The 20,199-nt window shown below is 42.3% G+C and overlaps 1 protein-coding gene across 1 annotated transcript in view; it reads left to right on the forward strand.

Moving 5' to 3' along the window:
• Nucleotides 1–17,848, forward strand: part of LOC125465648 (PDZ domain-containing protein GIPC3-like) — a 79,626-nt gene extending 61,778 nt beyond the window's left edge. The window contains exons 5-6 of the mRNA XM_059638424.1: nt 6,771–6,852; nt 17,697–17,848. Coding sequence (XP_059494407.1) covers nt 6,771–6,852; nt 17,697–17,848 — 234 coding nt within the window. The remainder of the gene's footprint in view (nt 1–6,770; nt 6,853–17,696) is intronic.
• The last annotated feature ends 2,351 nt before the right edge of the window (nt 17,849–20,199 follow it).

A 20,199-nucleotide genomic window follows, 5' to 3' on the forward strand; every position in this document is an offset into this window, starting at 1 on the left:
TCTCCATATAACTGGACTCCATTTTCTCCCCTTTGGTCCAGGAACTCCCTACCTACGTCCGTGACACCACCCACACCCTCCACCTCCTCCAGGACTTGCAATTCCCTGGCCCCCAACACCTCATTTTCACCATGGACGTCCAGTCCCTATACACCTGTATTCCGCATGCAGATGGCCTCAAGGCCCTCCGCTTCTTCCTGTCCCGCAGGCACGACCAGTCCCCCTTCACCAACACCCTCATCCGCCTAGCCGAACTCGTCCTCACACTCAACAACTTCTCTTTCGATTCCTCCCACTTCCTACAGAGTAAGGGGGTGGCCATGGGCACCCGCATGGGCCCCAGCTATGCCTGCCTCTTTGTAGGTTACATGGAACAGTCCCTCTTCCGCACCTACACAGGCCACAAACCACACCTCGTCCTCCGTTACATTGATGACTGTATCGGCGCTGCCTCTTGCTCCCCAGAGGAGCTCAAACAGTTCATCCACTTCACCAACACCTTCCACCCCAACCTTCAGTTCACCTGGGCCATCTCCAGCACATCCCTCACCTTCCTGGACCTCTCAGTCTCCATCTCAGGCAACCAGCTTGTAACTGATGTCCATTTCAAGCCCACCGACTCCCACAGCTACCTAGAATACACCTCCTCCCACCCACCCTCCTGCAAAAATTCCATCCCCTATTCCCAATTCCTCCGCCTCTGCCGCATCTGATCCCACGATGAGGCATTCCACTCCCGCACATCCCAGATGTCCAAGTTCTTCAAGGACCGCAACTTTCCCCACACAGTGGTCGAGAATGGCCTTGACCGCGTCTCCCGTATTTCCCGCAACACATCCCTCACACCCCGCCCCCGCCACAGCCGCCCAAAGAGGATCCCCCGCGTTCTCACACACCACCCCACCAACCCTCGGATACAACGCATCATCCTCCGACACTTCCGCCATTTACAATCCGACCCCACCACCCAAGACATTTTCCATCCCCACCACTGTCTGCTTTCCGGAGAGACCACTTTCTCCCTGTCTCCCTTGTTCACTCCACACTGCCCTCCAACCCCACCACACCCGGCACCTTCCCCTGCAACCGCAGGAAATGCTACACTTGCCCCCACACCTCCTCCCTCACCCCAATCCCAGGCCCCAAGATGACTTTCCATATTAAGCAGAGGTTCACCTGCACATCTGCCAATGTGGTATACTGCATCCACTGTATCCGGTGTGGCTTCCTCTACATTGGTGAAACCAAGCGGAGGCTTGGGGTCCGCTTTGCAGAACACCTCCGCTCGGTTCGCAATAAACAACTGCACTTCCCAGTCGCAAACCATTTCCACTCCCCCTCCCATTCTTTAGATGACATGTCCATCATGGGCATCCTGCAGTGCCACAATGATGCCACCCGAAGGTTGCAGGAACAGCAACTCATATTCCGCTTGGGAACCCTGTAGCCCAATGGTATCAATGTGGACTTCACCAGCTTCAAAATCTCTCCCTTCCCCCACCACATCCCAAAACCAGCCCAGTTCGTCCCCTCCCCCCACTGCACCACACAACCAGCCCAGCTTTTCCCCTCCACCCACTGCATTCCAAAACCAGCCCAGTTCGTCCCCTCCCCCCACTGCACCACACAACCAGCCCAGCTTTTCCCCTCCACCCACTGCATCCCAAAACCAGTCCAACCTGTCTCTGCCTCCCTAACCTGTTCTTCCTCTCACCCATCCCTTCCTCCCACCCCAAGCCGCACCTCCATCTCCTACCTACTAACCTCATCCCACCTCCTTGACCTATCCGTCTTCCCTGGACTGACCTATCCCCTCCCTACCTCCCCACCTATACTCTCTTCTCCACCTATCTTCTTTTCTCTCCATCTTCGGTCCGCCTCCCCCTCTCTCCCTATTTATTCCAGAACCCTCAGCCCATCCCCCTCTCTGATGAAGGGTCTAGGCCCGAAACGTCAGCTTTTGTGCTCCTGAGATCCTGCTGGGCCTGCTGTGTTCATCCAGCCTCACATTTCATTATCTTGGATTCTCCAGCATCTGCACTTCCCGTTATCCCCGATATTTAAACCAACATTTTCCTAACTACCATCAATTCTGAGGAAGGGTCACTGGACCTGAAATATTAATTCTGATTTTTCTTCACAGATGCTACCAGATCTGCTTAGTTTTTCCAGCAACTTCTGTTTTTTTCTAAAGGAGCATATAAATACTGCCATCTCAGTTTGATATAGCACAGAGTGCGGCTTTGCACAGAGTAGAAGTAAATCACAGTAGCCTTACTAGACCAGAGGGAGAGTCAACTGGTGCTGGTTTAACCTAAATGTCTCCACACATCAGGTCGTAGAGTGAAGTTGAGAAAGAGATTCCTCCATGGTTACATTAGCCATATGGGAATTAAATCCACACCGTTGATATCATCCTGCGTCTTAATCCAGACATCCAGCCAACTGAGCTAACCAACCTCCCCCTTTTGTACAGATTGCTGGGCATTTGGTGAGTAAGGGAGTTCTATATCCTATTTTTTGGTTGGCACAAGGTAGTGAGTGATGTGTGTTAAGGATCAGTGCTGGGCCTCAACTGTTTACATTTATGTAAATTACTACAGTAGAGGGACCAAAAATATGTTTGTTACATTTACTGATGACACGAAGAAAGGCAGGGCAGTAAGTTGTGAAAATAAAGCAAGTGTCAAAGGGATGTGGTTAGAATAAGTAAGTGAGAAACTATCTAGCAGATGCAGAAAAATACGACATCGTCCATTTTGACAGTTAAGATAAAAAAAATCCTTATCTAAATTGGGAGAGGTTGCAGAGCTCTGAGGTGCAAACGTACATAAGGAAGCAGGTCTGGTCAAAGTTGTCGTTGATAAATGACTGTTTATGAGAAATATGAGAAAAATTTGATCTCATGACATTAGAGCCAAATTTTCATCTGCAAGTGGAGGTATGAATCAAGTCACAAACAGTGAACATTGTTTTCATTGCTGGAAAGACACTCTTCCTCTGCCATTCAGACATCACAAAATATTTGTGGCCCATTCACATGTAGCACACAGGGGAATATCTATGGATATTGTTTACGTGGACTTCCAGAAGGCCTTTGATAAAGTCCTTAATAAGGGACTGTTAACCAAGGTAGAAGCATGTGGAGTTGAAGGCAATTAATGACATTGCTGGGACATTGGTTGACTGGCAAGTGACAGAAAGTAGAGATAATGACTAGGTACTCAAATTGGCAGGATGTGACCAGTGATGTCCTTCATGGAGGTGTGTTATGGCCTCATTTGTTTACATTATTTATTAATGACTTGGATGATGACACAAAGTTAGGGAGCAATGTACACAGCGTAGATGATAGCATAAAAATTCAAAGGGATGTTGATAGACTATGTGAATGGCAGATAAAACTATGGCAGATGGAATCTAATGTAATCAAGTGTGAGGTTACCCAGGTTGGATAGAAGGATAGATCTAGGTACTTTCTAGATGTCATGAAGTTAACTTCAGTGGATGTCCAAAGAGATTTGGGAGCTTGGGTACACAGATCTTTAACATGTCATGATGAGGTGCAGAAAATAATCAAAAAGGTTAATGGAATGCTGGCCTTTCTATCTAGAGAACTGGATCATTTACAAGAATGATACCTGAACTTCAGAGGTTACATTATAAATAGAGATCAGTTTAGGCCCATTTTCTGTATGAATTTAGAACATCAAGGGGTGATCTTATCAAAGTTTTCAAGAGATTAACAAGGAAAGACAGGGTAGATAAAGATAAATTATTTCCATTGATTGGGATTTTAGATCCAGGAGGCGGGGTCTGAGAATTAAGGCCAGATGTTTCAGGAAGTTAGGAAGCACAAAGGGTGGGAGGTATTTGGGACTCTCTTCCACAAATGACAGCTGATGCTAGATTAGTTGTTAATTTTATACCTGGGGCAGAAAAAATTTTTGTTAAGTAAATTTAACATATTAATGGGTACGGAGTTAGATCACAGATTAGCTACAATCTCACTGAATGGTGGAACAGGTTTGAGGGGCTGAATGGTCTACTCCATCCCTGTGTTAAAGGCCTTTGATGGTAAAATGTGTATGTACATCTCCTGAGATCAGAGTTCATTGTGAGGGAAATTGAGGAACAGAAAACAAGCATAACATGTTTCGACACCTTCAAATGTCACCATTGGATGTTGTATTGTAATCCATCTCCAATTTTAATGAAACGGTTTGACCTGCAAATGATAATTGATTCTTACATTAACCACCATTGGAAGTGATTTTATGCTTTTCAATACTATTTTCCATTTAAAAAGTATCCTAAAACAGTCAAAAATGTTTTTAAAAAGATCTCCTTAGCTTCTGTTTTCATGTTTTATGCTGTGATTTAATACAGCCAATGGTGTTAAAATGTAAGCAATTGCGTTTGAAATCTTGAAAAATATCACCACACCTCTTCCCCTCCGTTGCTTGACAGAAACTTTGCTTTTAAATGGAAGGAAGATATCTAATGCTTTTATAGTTTCAGACAATTTAGCATGAAGCTTCTGTTATGACATTGCGTAGCCTATGCGTGCTTGATTTGGGCTTCGATACTATTAAATGTCTTCAGCTCAGCATGTGGTCTATTAGTTTGGCAACGATAGTCACTTTAAACAAGGTGAAATAACAAAATATGCTTTTATTCTGAGATAATGGGAACTGCAGATGCTGGAGAATTCCAAGATAATAAAATGTGAGGCTGGATGAACACAGCAGGCCAAGCAGCATCTCAGGAGCACAAAAGCTGACGTTTCGGGCCTAGACCATTCATCAGAGAGGGGGATGGGGAGAGGGAACTGGAATAAATAGGGAGTGAGGGGGAGGCGGACCAAAGATGGAGAGTAAAGAAGATAGGTGGAGAGAGTATAGGTAGGGAGGTAGGGAGGGGATAGGTCAGTCCAGGGAAGACGGACAGGTCAAGGAGGTGGGATGAGGTTAGTAGGTAGCTGGGGGTGCGGCTTGGGGTGGGAGGAAGGGATGGGTGAGAGGAAGAACAGATTAGGGAGGCAGAGACAGGTTGGACTGGTTTTGGGATGCAGTGGGTGGGGGGGAAGAGCTGAGCTGGTTGTGTGGTGCAGTGGGGGGAGGGGACGAGCTAGGCTGGTTTAGGGATGCAGTAGGGGAAGGGGAGATTTTGAAACTGGTGAAGTCCACATTGATACCATTAGGCTGCAGGGTTCCCAGGCGGAATATGAGTTGCTGTTCCTGCAACCTTCGGGTGGCATCATTGTGGCACTGCAGGAGGCCCATGATGGACATGTCATCTAAAGAATGGGAGGGGGAGTGGAAATGGTTTGCGACTGGGAGGTGCAGTTGTTTTTTGCGAACTGAGCGGAGGTGTTCTGCAAAGCGGTCCCCAAGCCTCCGCTTGGTTTCCCCAATGTAGAGGAAGCCGCACCGGGTACAGTGGATGCAGTATACCACATTGGCAGATGTGCAGGTGAACCTCTGCTTAATGTGGAATGTCATCTTGGGGCGTGGGATAGGGGTGAGGGAGGAGGTGTGGTGACAAGTGTAGCATTTCCTGCGGTTGCAGGGGAAGGTGCCGGGTGTGGTGGGGTTGGAGGGCAGTGTGGAGCGAACAAGGGAGTCACGGAGAGAGTGGTCTCTCCGGAAAGCAGACAGGGGTGGGGATGGAAAAATGTCTTGGGTGGTGGGGTCGGATTGTAAACGGCGGAAGTGTCGGAGGATGATGCGTTGTGTCCGGAGGTTGGTAGGGTGGTGTGTGAGAACGAGGGGGATCCTCTTGGGGCGGTTGTGGCGGGGGCGGGGTGTGAGGGATGTGTTGCGGGAAATACGGGAGACGCGGTCAAGGGCGTTCTCGATCACTGTGGGGGGAAAGTTGCGGTCCTTGAAGAACTTGGACATCTGGGATGTGCGGGAGTGGAATGTCTTATCGTGGGAGCAGATGCGGCGGAGGCGGAGGAATTGGGAATAGGGGATGGAATTTTTGCAGGAGGGTGAGTGGGAGGAGGTGTATTCTAGGTAGCTGTGGGAGTCGGTGGGCTTGAAATGGACATCAGTTACAAGCTGGTTGCCTGAGATGGAGACTGAGAGGTCCAGGAAGGTGAGGGATGTGCTGGAGATGGCCCAGGTGAACTGAAGGTTGGGGTGGAAGGTGTTGGTGAAGTGGATGAACTGTTTGAGCTCCTCTGGGGAGCAAGAGGCGGCGCCGATACAGTCATCAATGTACCGGAGGAAGAGGTGGGGTTTGGGGCCTGTGTAGGTGCAGAAGAGGGTCTGTTCCACGTAACCTACAAAGAGGCAGGCATAGCTGGGGCCCATGCGGGTGCCCATGGCCACCCCCTTAGTCTGTAGGAAGTGGGAGGAGTCAAAAGAGAAGTTGTTGAGTGTGAGGACGAGTTCAGCTAGGCGGATGAGCGTGTCGGTGGAGGGGGACTGGTCGGGCCTGCGGGACAGGAATTTTATTCTGATTACTTGTTTACAAACCTAATTGCAATTGCAATTTATCATATTAGAATAGCTTTGTTTGTTTCAATTATCGAAGTTGGAATCTGGCTTCTAAACTGCTTGCCCAAAGTCCTTGCATGCTCCATTGTGAATTCAACACTTTTATGAATAGACAAAGATCCCGAGAAAAGCCATACACTTCTGGTACACATTTCGGAAGGTGCAAAACTGAGCAGCATATAAATTCCTGAACTGTTGTGGTTTTAAAGGGAATCTATACACGTTTTTTGATTTTGAAAGGGATCAAAATTTCTATTTCTTTAGCCAACAGAGTTTGAAGAACGAGCAACTAAAAAGGTGGATGATTTATTGGAAAACTACATGGGTATCAGAGATACAGAATTGGGTAAGTCTAAATACTTTCCTGGCTACTTACAATCGTGGGCTCCCACTTCGAAAAGGATTACTTAAAGATTGAAAGAAGGTAATGTTTGCAAACATTGAGCTGGATTGCAATATTTCCTCTCTATTCACATTCCCAGTTTGCTGACATGATAAAGATTTCTTTGCTGGTAAGTTACTCGAAAGCAATCAAAATTGTTATACAAATCCAATCATAACAAAAATCTAACTATAAATGGATATCATTCTCAACATGACAAAGTTGAGTCTATTTGCCAAGCACAATCATCTCACCGGCCAAATATTTAATACAGCAAACTTGTTTTAACCAGCACCTTGTCAACTAGGACTCTTGATAAAATGATGAAAATGATATGCCTCAAATACTACAGTGGAAGGTGATGTCTGTGTGCTTAGTTGTAAGTAAAGTATAATGGTGAGCTATATACTCCACATTATGTCTCCATTACTTACTGTGTTTCTACATTGTTACTTAGGAGGTGTGTTGATGTTTTTGTGTAGACGTTTTTGAGGGACCCGACACACTCCTGGTCCCATCGGTGTTGGCTAGTAAAACATTTGTTGTAGTGCATTCCACTAGTGTAGTTGTATAAATGTAGTTGCAATCCCCATAAAAAATGACAATCGTGAAAAAGGAATTTGAACTTCCATGTAATGATGCAAAGGATCACAGAAGATCCCAAGATTTTAGACTTCTACTGCAGCAAACAAAAACTAACATTGACTAAACAATGAGAGATAGTAAGAACTGCCGATGCTGGAGACTCAGATAAGACAGTGTGGAGCTGGAGGAGCACAACAGGCCAGGCTGCATCAGAGGAGCAGGAAAGCTGACGGGTCCCGACTGAAAATGTCAGCTTTTCTACTCCTCTGATGCTGCCTGGCCTGCTGTGTTCCTCCAGCTCCACACTGTGTTATATTGACGAAACAATGTTCAGTCAGTAACTAACATTCAAAGCTGATCTTTCCATAGTTAAACATTACTTGTCTCTTAAGTAGGTGCCCTCTTCTTCTTAAACCAAGACAAAGTTATTGTCAGTCCTTTTCTCATTCCCAGCTGTATCATATCCAACCCCCACCTGATTTTTGTGATTTGGGTTAACCTAGAGAACCCTGCCACGAGACAAATTTAACAAAGCTTCCAGCTCTTGACCCTCGGTGTCTTCCACACTCTTGATCTTTATATTTCCAATGTAAACATTCATTTTTCATGGTAAACATTAGAGATTTGCAGATTCCAATTTTCTCTTCCCCCCGCCCTACAAACTTTCTCACAGATGCCAGCAGACTGACCAGATCTGTGAGGTTCAGAGATTAAGTAAATTTACAACATGATCCTACATTGGATGGATTCTGATGGACACTGCCCCTCTCAAAATCTATCTCCATAGCAGTGTGAATCATATGAGCCTTGGATGCAAGTAAAAATGTGAACTAGTTTTCCTGTAGACTACAAATTTTATTTTCTCCTGATGTTAGAAAGACAGTTTATGGTATAAAGATGTACAAAATCTGACCATTCTAACACCTCCATGGCACTTGGAGACCAGCAGTCTAACTAGCATCCGGATAACTGCTTGGATTATTGTTTATTGTGAACATTTTGCACATGCTTTCCCGTGAAAGAAACTGAACCCCCTTTAACCCTTAACAACATTTGTTGCCATAAGATTCAGAATATCACATGACCCTCTTCATTCCTCCATTTTACCCCAAATTTAAGGGACAATTTCATGACAGAAAACAAATCTTGAAGTGCAAGTTTGTAACACTATAAACCAAACAGAATCAGCAAGATTGCCCTTTGCTGGTTCTTTGTGCGTGACATAACATACCTCTTATTATTTTTAATGAGACCACTGAGCTTTCCAGATCATTCTCATTTTATTCCTTTTTATCCAGCAATTAATTACAAACAAATACTTTTTTTTGTGCAATGATTACATTAAGTAACAGAATAATGCTCTTCCTTTGTAAGACTGATATTCTACAGACCATATGTGTTAGCTATTAAAAAGATCATAGTACTTGATGTGACTGCCCTTTTGCTACTGAAATTGGGGTCAGATGTCCAATTAAGAAGGATGAGAAATAGAACTGTTTATCATGTCAGCTCTTGATAATTGTTCTAACGAACATATCTTTGAGAAAATCAGCTTAACCGCCTGATTCCAGCTGTAATTCTTAAGTGTAATATCAAATGGTGGAAGAGAGTTAGATTTTTGCAGCTTAACATAAAACAGGCACAACAAATTTCCCTTTGACTGGGCTCTTTCAAGTTATATAGCTTTCTTAGGCCAAGCCAACAATTTGATGATTAGCGACACTTTTATAAGTTTAGTCATAAAAAGTCAATGCTGTGCAGATTTTTTAACCAACTCATTCAAATATTGCCTGGAGCAGGTGGAACTTAAACTTCTCGTCCCGTGGTAGAGACACTACTACTGCACCACAAGAAGCCTAGTAACTGTTGTGCAAGTTATTTATTTTCCTTTGGAAAACCAAAAAGGGATCGCATGTCATTCTTCAATTCTAGATATTTTTCTAATCGACTTGTTCAATGATATTATTACATACCTCTGGGACAGGTGGATCTTGAACGCAGCCCTCATGTCTCAGAGGTAGCGACACATCTACTGCACACCAAGTGTCTCCATAAATGCTGTGCATTTATTCTTCTTAATATAATTTACCCATCATTTATCATTGACATTTAAAAGAAATTAGACTATTTCATTGTTGTGCTTGATGTTTTCTAAAACCACTGACCTTCTTAAATCAATGGACCATTTCTTTCATCCTCCAGCCAGAATGTATTCTCCTCATTGACAACAATATAATGACAGCGTTAGTTCCAGTAGCAGTAGAGGCCCAATATTAGCATCATAGATCAAGTAAAATCAGGCAGGAATTGAGCCAAAACAATGATAGTTGGAAGGAACACATCTGAAGAAACCAAAGTGATGATTGACGTGGATGGTATCACACTGAAACAAACAGAAAAGTTTGTTTATTTGAGGCAAATGGTGACAGAAGATGGCAAAAATGATGCAGAGATTGAAAGGAGGTTAAAAATGTTCAGAAATAATATTGTAAAGATGAAGGATGTGTTAACAACAGGAAAACTCAAACTTATAATGAGGAAAAACTCAAAGATACTATGATCTATCCCCTTTCCTGTCTGCCTCAGAAACTTGAACAGTTCAGATCAATGGAAGAATAAATAGGGAGGCCTTTGAAATGTGGATGCTAGAGGTACACTTAAAATTTCATATATAGATCTTAAGAAAAATGAAGACGTACTTGAAATTACAAGAGCAGTAGGAACTTAATAAATGACAACTAGAAAACAATAAGTCAGTATTTTGACCATTTGATCAGAACTGGAAAAACTACAAAGGCCTCTTCTAGAAAATGAAGTACAGAGAGCAGAAAGAGAGGTCAAGATGGTAATAGTTGGATGTTGGATGTCAGAGAGCCCTGCAAATGAGCTGCAGTAATGGGTGAGGATGGCACAAGATAAATGAGAGTTCTGCACCATATCCTCTGGCAGGACTAACCATGGACAGCAGTAGCCACACAGTGATGGTGAAATGATAGTACATATCCCAATGTATTAATTCAGGGTTTGAGAGCCTGTGACACAAGCAAAGTTTTTTAATGGGAGTCTTTAATTTTCAATTGGGCAAAACAACTAGCCCGAGTCAAAAAGGTAGCAAGTTCTTTGAATATTTTCAAGGCAGCTTTCTGGAGCGGTGGGTTCTAGAGCCAACAGTATGACAGACTGTACCAGGTTTAAAATAGAACTATTGCTGCTTCATTATTGGTTACTAATAAAAAAAGGATATTTATCTGGCAATGATCATAATGTGATTCGTTTCATTGTTTGCCTTGCAAAGAAGAAACTTAATGTGGTTTCAAAGATTCTAGTGTTTGATAGGGCCCAGGTTAACAGAACGAAACAGTTAGCTGGTCAAAATTATTATGGTGTAAAACTTCAGATAAACTGCGCAAAGATGTTCAGAATGAACTTAGCTTAATGCATGACCAATATATGCCTTTAAGGAAATGTACCGCAATAAAGGAACCCTCCAAAAAAGCAACCTGTAAGAAGCACTCCCCTGAATCCCTAGATGAATCCCTCGATGAAACAACCCAGAATCTACTAATCCATCAGCTCACCTACTGTCTGCTTTTAGATACCATGCATCTGTACAAAACTGTTTAACTGTACCACTCACTGGATACGCAGTCACCTCACTTGGCTATCAGTTAGGAAGCTTTCCTCAAAGGCATCCTTTTCAGATTGGGGGTTCCATCTGCCCCTAAGACCTGCCTCCTAATAGTGCCCCCCTCCAAGCCACACAATCATGACACACAAATGCTTTTCCCAACTCTGTTGTGTCACATAACTGTCAATGGCTCAACTTCACATAGCATAAACACACACACATATAAAATTCAAACAGGATACTCTCCAGTATAAAGGACAGTAAAGGAAAGAAAAATAAGACTCTATCAGATGTCTTTGTGTAAGATTTCAACCTAAGACAACAACTGTTTAGGTGATATCATAGAGCATCAGCAGTAGTGAATATTCCATTTATCCTCTTAGATCTCACTGGGAAGAAAAATCAAGATAACCTGTATTGCCTCTGTGCATGCTTTCATTTTGAGAAGCAGAGAGAGGGTGTCCTCAACTTGTGTTCAGTGCTGTATCTCCATCATCTCTTTCTGCTAGAAGCGGCTCTTGAAGTTTAAGCTTGTTTATGCATTCATTCTCTGCAGAAGACTTCTTAATTGTAGGCCAGCTTCCACCTCCCATATGTGAATATTCTCACAAAAGTCAAAGTCAAAATAGAGGATAAAAGCTTTTTCACACCTTCCCAGAAGGCTTGGATAACAAGGTGTAGAGCTGGATAAACATAGCAGGCCAAGCAGCATCAGAGGAGCAGGAAGGCTGATGTTTTGGGCCTAGACCGCTCTCCCTCTTCCCAGAAGGCTGGCTGGCCGGTTTACTTGATCTTATGGAAAACATTATTTTCAGAAACAAAAACAAAATATTGATTGAAAATCTCAGCAGGTCTGGCAGCATCTATAGAAAGAAATCAGAGTTAATGTTCTGAGTCCAGTGACTCTCCTTCCGGCCTCAATATCAAATTAATTTCATCTTAGATTGTCTCTGTCTCTTTCTTAATTCACATTCATTTCCAGAAGCTTAACCAACCTGGGTGGATGGTTATTTAATGTGACTATTTATATTAATTTCATGTTTTTTCCTCTTCATCAACCATTTCAGTCCATCAAAGTTCTAGATGTTAACTTGGATGATGGCACACAGAAATCGATAGACCACACTTTATTTTATTGTGACATGTCCAATTGTGGAAAAGAAACAGATCTATTAGCAGGCAAAAAAATAATTGGACAAATATCAGGAGGACAAATGGACAATAAGTGACAGGAATTGTCACCTGGATGGGTATGATGAGCCAAATAGCTTCGTTCTGTGCTGTATCTTTCTATGATTTTACACTATTATAATAATAAATTACAGAAAGCTTAAGAGTGCATAGTGACATATTATGTCTTGTTCATTGTTGGCTGATGTACAGAGAAAATCTCAGTTTTCATACAGCTGATAGAGTCCAGCCCACAGATGTCCACACTTTACCATATTAGGAATCATAAATCTCTGAATTCCATTAGTTCCTGTAAGTAGCAGAAATATTTAAAACGTGAACAAGCTGTTAGCTAGCCATTTTTAAGTCTTTTACTTCTATGGTAACAGAAAGCCGATTGGTAGCAAACTGATACATGTAGCAAATGCAGATATCCATAAAGATGTTCAAAAATAGTTCCCCTGCATTCTTAAAGAGAAATTGAGTGGGGAAAATAGTTTGAATCATGCTTAACCACAAACAAGGGTGAACTGGGAGAAATTTGATAGAATAATCTGAATCATTGTGCAATTTTCATTCGAAATTTGCTTCTCTTTTTTGCATTGTTCTGGGAAGCCTGCATTCAAGATATTTTTACTATATGTATCCGGTATGAACACTGCATTCCAAGCATTATGTCCCTAAAATTTGTTTAGTGACCGTGCATTACCAGGAAGCAGAGTAATTTTGGATGACGTGGGTCTTACAACTGAACAAGAATCATTTATAAAATGTAGGAGCTAAACAATATTTATCTACATGCTTTGTCCTTTTATGTTGGTTTTGCCAATAATCATATTTCTGTGGTGAACCTGCGCAAAGATTTATATATTTAATGTGGTCCATAAATAATTCCTTGATTGTATTGTGGAATCAGTGTGTGTGATTCCCTGGTAGTAATACGCTGTTTGTTGTGATATACCTGTGGTCTATTTACTTGCTTCTCTGAGTCTGATTCATTTCTTGCTGCCTGCTCAGCTAGTAGCAATTTTCTTAACAATGAATTACATTGAGCAGTTCCTAAGTCCCAAACACCATTCAGTATCACACTGTATAAAGAACTTGATGACCCTGAAACCTAAATCACTAAATAAGATGGCTGAGGAGGAAAGGAAAAGAGGAAAAGAAATCAAAACTCGTCGGCTGTGAGATAGCAAGAACTGCAGATGCTGGAGTCAGAGACAACACAGCGTGGAGCTGGAGGAACACAACAGTCACCCACCATTTCAACTCCCCCAGAGATAGTAGGAATTGCCGATGCTGGAGTCTGAGATAACAAGGTGTAGAGCTGGATGAACACAGCAGGTCAGGCAGCATCAGAGGAGCAGGAAAGCTGACGTTTCGGTTCTGGGCCCTTCTTCAGAAATGGGGGAGGGGAAGGAGGCTCTGAAATAAATGGAGAGAGGGGGAGGCGGTGATAGAAGGTAGGTGGTGGAGCAGATAGGTGGAGAGAAGACGGACAGGTCAAGGAAGCAAGAATGAAGCCAGTAAAGGTGAGTCTAGGTAGGGAGTTGGGATGGGGGTTGGTCAGTGAAGAGGGAGGGGTGGGTAGATGGGAGGGGAGACAGACAGGTTAAGGAGGCAGGGATGAGGCTAGTAGAGATGAGGTGAGTTTATGTAGGAAGTGGTGGTGGAGATTGGTCAGTGAGGTGGGAGAAGTGGCTAGGTGGGAGAAAAGATAGACTGGTCAAGGAGGCGGGGACAAAGGGAGGTGCTGGTCGTGGGATGAGGTTGGGGGTGGGGAGATTTTGAAGCTTGTAAAGTCCACATTTATATCATTGGGTTGTGGGGTTCCCAGGCAGAATATGAGGTGCTGTTCCTCCAAATTTTGGGTGGCATCATTGTGGCACTGGAGGAGACCCAGGATGGACATGTCATCCAGGGAGTGGGAGGGGGATTTGAAGTGGTTTGTGACTGGGAGGTATTGTCATTTGCCACAAACCGAGGGTAGGTGCTCCAAAAAGCAGTCTCCATGTCCATCCCATGTCCAACCCTCCCTCTCATCCCTGCCTCCTTGACCTGACACAAACTGCCCATCTTCTTTCACCCCATCCGCCCACCCAACCCACTGACCAATCCTCACTATTCCCTAACTGCACTCATCTATCACCAATCCAACTACCTTCCCCAGCACTTACCCCTCTTCTGTCTATTTATTTCCCAGCTCCCTTCCCCCTTTCCATTTCTGAAGAAGGGTCCTGAACTGAAATGTCAACTTTCCTGCTCCTCTGATGCTACCTGTGTTCCTCCAGCTCCACACTGTGTTGTCCCATACTCTACTGCGATTCTATATTATATTAATTGGAGACCTAACTGAGAAACATTTAAGCAATAAGAAAGGTTTGCATTATGAGTGGTCTTCAACCTTTTTAAGCCCAAGTTCACTTTCTAAATTTAAGTACAACTCAGATAAACTCCTAAGAAAAAATTTATAAGTGCTATATAAATCTGAAACAAGTGTATGGAATGATTCAATTTGTCCTGTACTCGCCATTTTTTCCAGCGCCTTGAAGCCTGGGTTGTAGTTTGAGCCTGTTAGTTGTATACAACTAACTTCGACTTCATTATCTTCATTTGACAGTGTGCTGTTTCAGAGGCATGTGGATCGAAATTAAGCCATTTTACAAGCATAGGATGATAGATGCAGGCATTTTTCTCCGTATATGAGTTCCCAAGAATCAGCGTACTTGATCTGGCTTTCAGCTTAATATAATTTTGGCACTGCTTTGTAAGTCAAACACCTTATGGAATTTGGTGGCCAACCCATCAATGTTTACTTGAAGGAATAGATTTGAGGCAAATGCAATAATTTATTCAATCACATTTACTTCTTAAAGTTGAATTCCTCGGCTACCTTCCTTAGGTGTGCACAGATATTTTCTGAATGGAACCATTTCTCTTTGTCTTTATTTTTCTAATATTCTCTCCAGATCTGGGAAATGTCGCAGCATTTTACTCGTTTAAATTGGAAGGATCACAGAACCAGTTTCCACTTAAATGCATCCACAGCACTGATTGTATATGTGAAGTCTCCATCCTTTCCCTGCACTTCACCGGTCAGCTTGTTCAGCATTAATGTTTGTAAGGAACCCAAAGTCAAGTGACCATGCATTGCCTGTCAGCTCACTTTGTTTCTTGAAGTAAGAAAAGTGACAATTTCAGACACCAGATCTAAAAGTCTTTGCAGCCTCTTCTTTCAACTGGATCTTCCTTCTACCTAACTACCAAACATCAGCATGAAGGATTAGTTTACTGTTGGCAGCATTGAGTTTGCTGAGCAAAGAATTAAATAAGTGGTGCTGAAGAGCTCTTGCTTGAATTGAGTTTACAATCTCACAAACAACTTTCACTATATGAGACACAAAGTCTGTAGCTTTACTTGGTTTGCTTGCTGGTAGAACAATGCTAATAGTAAGTGTTCAATTCCTGCACTAGCTGAGGTTACAATGGAGGATTCTCCTTCTCAAACTCATCTCTCATCTGAGGCATGGAACCCCTCAGGTTAAAGCGTGACCTTAATAAGAGAGTAACCCTATGGTCTGGTAGATTATTGTGACTTTATCTTTTTGCAGTGGTAATTTAGAGAGGGGAAATCAAGATTATTTCTGCAATGTACATTATATCTCACATCTATGTCAAGCATGACCGATTATGATTGGAATAGTTTTAAGGCATATACCTTTTGAATTAATCATAGATATGTTCGCCCCTTGTTCTTTCTTCAAGCAGCAAAAGGCTGATAAGATCCTTTTTATGTTTATCCTTCTTGTTATCCTTCTTGAGGGATAGGTTATACCCAGGACAATGAAATCAACTGTCTTTCTTATAAAATAATGCCATATTTTTCACATTGAACTAAAGGAAAGTCTCTCTGCTTAACATCTCATCCAAAGACAGCACCTCCACTCACGTAGCATTTTCTTAGTACTGCACTGAGCAACAGCCTGGAACTTATCTTTGGGCTTTTGAAATGAGGTTTAAGCTCAAGTTCTGACTCGGAGATAAGAGACCTTCTCATGAGTCACTGATGACAACAACTGTATGAGCAACTAACTGAAACCTTTTTGGGTGATGTGCACGTCCAATGTTAATTCAAGTTGCGTATTTCTCAGAAACCCAAGAATTGATAATTCTTTTAATTTGCTATTTATGTTGGGTTCTGTTTTGTGCTGGTGTGCGATATACCTTTAAGGAACATGCTCTTGAAGTCATCATTTATCATGGCATGTGACCTAATACCATAAAGCTCTCAGTCTCCTTCTTAGTAAGCTCTGTCTTCTTGTAGAATGACACACTAAAGGAAGTCTGCTACAGCTCATTTGAATGTGTAGTCTGAATCTGAGATGCAAGTGTCTGTGATTGTAGCGTACATATATAGATGCCAAATAATATAAGAAAACTTTGTTGAATTCTTCAATGCTACGTGATCTACATCCCATCCTCATGTTATGAGAACTAATGTAGGTATCATAAAGTAACGGAGTCAGGTTATCAATTTATGCCATCACAGCATGCCACTTAAAAAATAGATAAGTTTAAAAATAAAAAAAGCTTGAATCTCACACTGTTCAGTTACATAGAGCCCTGACAATGTGACAATTGTTATAAGCAGAGTTTTTTGGGTGGTGGGATATTGCACTGCACTGCTTATATTTGTGGGGAACATATTCCTTCTCTCTCGTGATGGCTGCTCTGCAGCCATTTAATAAACTGTGAGGCATTAGTTGGCTGGAGATAGGCCTTTGGCTCCAAACTGGGAAGAAGGCCCTGCCTCAGAACTCAGTGACCCCTGTGTCCCACTGAACAATATGCCGTGATTCCAAACGGGCATTTCTTGATAGGGTGGGCAGGAGAGACTCCAAGGATTGAAGGTGGAACCAGGTTGTAAAGATCATAGCAGTACGGGATAGGCTGGAAAACAGTGGGGAATGGGGGAGTGTGGAGGGCTTAGGGGCCATTACTCTAATCAGAATGTGATGCTCATTGGGCTAACCAACTAAATAAATATGATAAAATCATATAGTCTCAGGACTTGAAATATTAACCCTGATTTCTCTCCACGGATGCTGCCAGAACTGCTGAGCTTTTCCAGCAATTTCTGTTTTCATTTCTGATTGCCAGCATCCACAGTTCATTTAGTTTTTACAATAAGATCATAACTATGCTTTTTAAATTCCAGCGGTTGCTAAGCAATCTTATATCGTGCTCGGTTATTATTTATATATAATCAAAATAAAAGGTACATCAGTTTAATTTTGACCCATCAGGCTGCTCTTTAGTATGTATGTGTTCCAAGTATATGAGAAGGTGTGAAATGTAACAAGTATCTCTTTGCATCTTAATTATGCAGCATGTTACTCCTTATTTTCATTGTTTTTCTATCCAGCTGCAACAATGGTGGAAACTGGAAAAGACAAGAAGAATCCAGACGAGTTTGCAGAAGCGCTGGACTCAATCCTTGGTGATTTTGCATTTCCAGATGAATTTGTTTTTGATGTTTGGGGAGCAATAGGAGATGCCAAGAATGGGCGAATATAGCATAAGTACTTCTTTATGTGTGAAATATATCCAACTGTGCTATAGTTTAAAATCTTGACTTCTCATTATTTTTCAGAAGTAGGTGCGTTGATGCAAGCGACTGTCTATATCACTATTACTATACTTACATAGCAATTGAATGTAAGTGTGCTGTCAGTAAAAACAATAATACACATTAAGATAAGATTGAGTCATAATAAACAACTGAATTACAGCTTTCTTAGTCATATTATATCATATTTCAGAAGTAAGATTAAAAAAAAGGACACCATATGATCTTGGAACTTAGTGAGGTTTTATTAGAAACAAGGTTCAGAGCTAAGAAAATGAAATGTTAGGGTGTTCCAGTTGACTGTAAGTCTTTGTTGTTCAATAAATTTAATAATTAAATGGACACAAGTCAGAACGGTACTTTTCAGTTAATTCATTGACTGAGAAATACTTCTGAGGTGGAGCGTAAAGCTGGGTGGCATCGCATGAGCTCTGCCTAATATTCTGTTTATTGGAGTCAATAGACTTGAACATTGGGTAGGGTATATGACTGCCAGCTGATGCAATAACTGCATCTTGACCATAATGCCCAATGTGAAGTTCGATCTTTCTTTAGCATTTAATCTTTCTTTAATATCATTTTATAGGACACGAGATCGAGTTGCTGATAGTGCATAACATGGAAATATGTAATACCGATTCGATTTCAAAACTCAGGCTATTTTTGTTTGATGTAAAGAATGGCTCCACTGAATACATTATGGGTAGAGTAGGGAATTGCTAAAAATTATAGGCTAATTTCATCTAACATGGTGATGCAACGTTACTGATACGAAAGACTCCACAAGAATCCTATCCTTTTGAAGTCAACAGTGAACTACAGTGATCCATTTACGACTATCATGCTCCTTATTACATGCATTAGTGAAAGGACAGTATACTTAGTACTGCTCTTTCAAAATCAGGCAGATATTCTCCATTATTTATCAATTTGAATGAAAAATACTTCCTAAATTATTATCAGAAACTAATGAAACAGCGTAATTTTCATTAACGCCTATACAAAAACATTTGCATTGTCAGACTGTGCCTAGAATCCATTTTGGTATGGCTAGTTTTGATGCTAATAGCCAAGGGACTGTCTGTTTACTTGCAGTACCTCCTCCAGAGGTCTTCAGCATCACAGATGCCAGCCTTCAGCAGACTTTATTCACACCACGTGATATCAAAAGATGGTTGGAGGCATTATAAAAAGCAATGGGCCTTGACAACTTTTTGGCAATATTATTGAAAATTTTCTGCATCTGAGCTTACCGCAGTCCTAGTCCGGTTGTTCCAGTACAGCAACATCAATGGCATCTACTGGACAATGTCGACAATTGCCCAGATATGTCCTGTAAACAAAAAGAAGGACAAATCCAACCGATTAGCACCCATCATCCTACTCTCAGTGATTAGTATAATGATTGAGGGTATCATCATTAGTGCTATAAAACAGCACCTGCTCAACAATAGCTTGCTAATGTATGCCAAGTTTGGGTTCTGCAGGGCCACTCAGCTCCTGAATTCATTACACCATTACAGCCTTGGTTCAAACATGGACAAGAAAGCTGAATTCTGAAAGCTGAGGTGAGAGTGACAGCCCGTGACGTCAAGGCCACATTTGACTGAGCATGGCATTGAGGAGTCTGAGAAAATTGAGTCAATGAGAATCAGGAGGAAAGCTCTCTGCTGGTTGGTGTCATGCTTGGCACATAGGAAGATCATTGTGATTATTGGAGGTCAATCGTCTCAGTTCCAGGACATCTCTGCAGGAGTTCCTCAGGGTAATATCCTAGATCCAAACATCTTCGGCTGCTTCACCAATAGTCTTCCCACAATCATAAGGCCAGAAATGGAGATGTTCACCAATCGTTGTACAATGTGCAGCACTTTCACGGCTTCTCAGATACTGAAGCAATCCATGTAAAAATGCAAGAAGGTCTGGGCAATATCTAGGCTTGGGCTGACAAGTGGAAACTGACATTTGTCTACACAAATGCGAGACAATGACTATCTCCAATAAGAGACAATCTAACCAGGCACCCTCCTTGACAATTGATGATGTTGACATCATTGAATCCCCCACTATCAACATCTTGGTGGTTAAAATTGACCAGGAGCTGAACTAGGCTCACCACAATGGTTTCAAGAGCAGGACAGAGACCAGGAATACTTCTCTGAGTAACTCACCTCCTGACCTCCCAAAAACTTGCCCACCATCTCCAAGGCACAATTCAAGAGTGTGAAGGAAAACTGCCCACTTGCCTGGATGAGTGCAGTTCCACTGACACTCAAGAGGCTTGACACCATCCAGGACA

Source organism: Stegostoma tigrinum, chromosome 30, assembly GCF_030684315.1.
Source record: "Stegostoma tigrinum isolate sSteTig4 chromosome 30, sSteTig4.hap1, whole genome shotgun sequence".
In the NCBI taxonomy this organism is placed as follows: domain Eukaryota; kingdom Metazoa; phylum Chordata; class Chondrichthyes; order Orectolobiformes; family Stegostomatidae; genus Stegostoma; species Stegostoma tigrinum.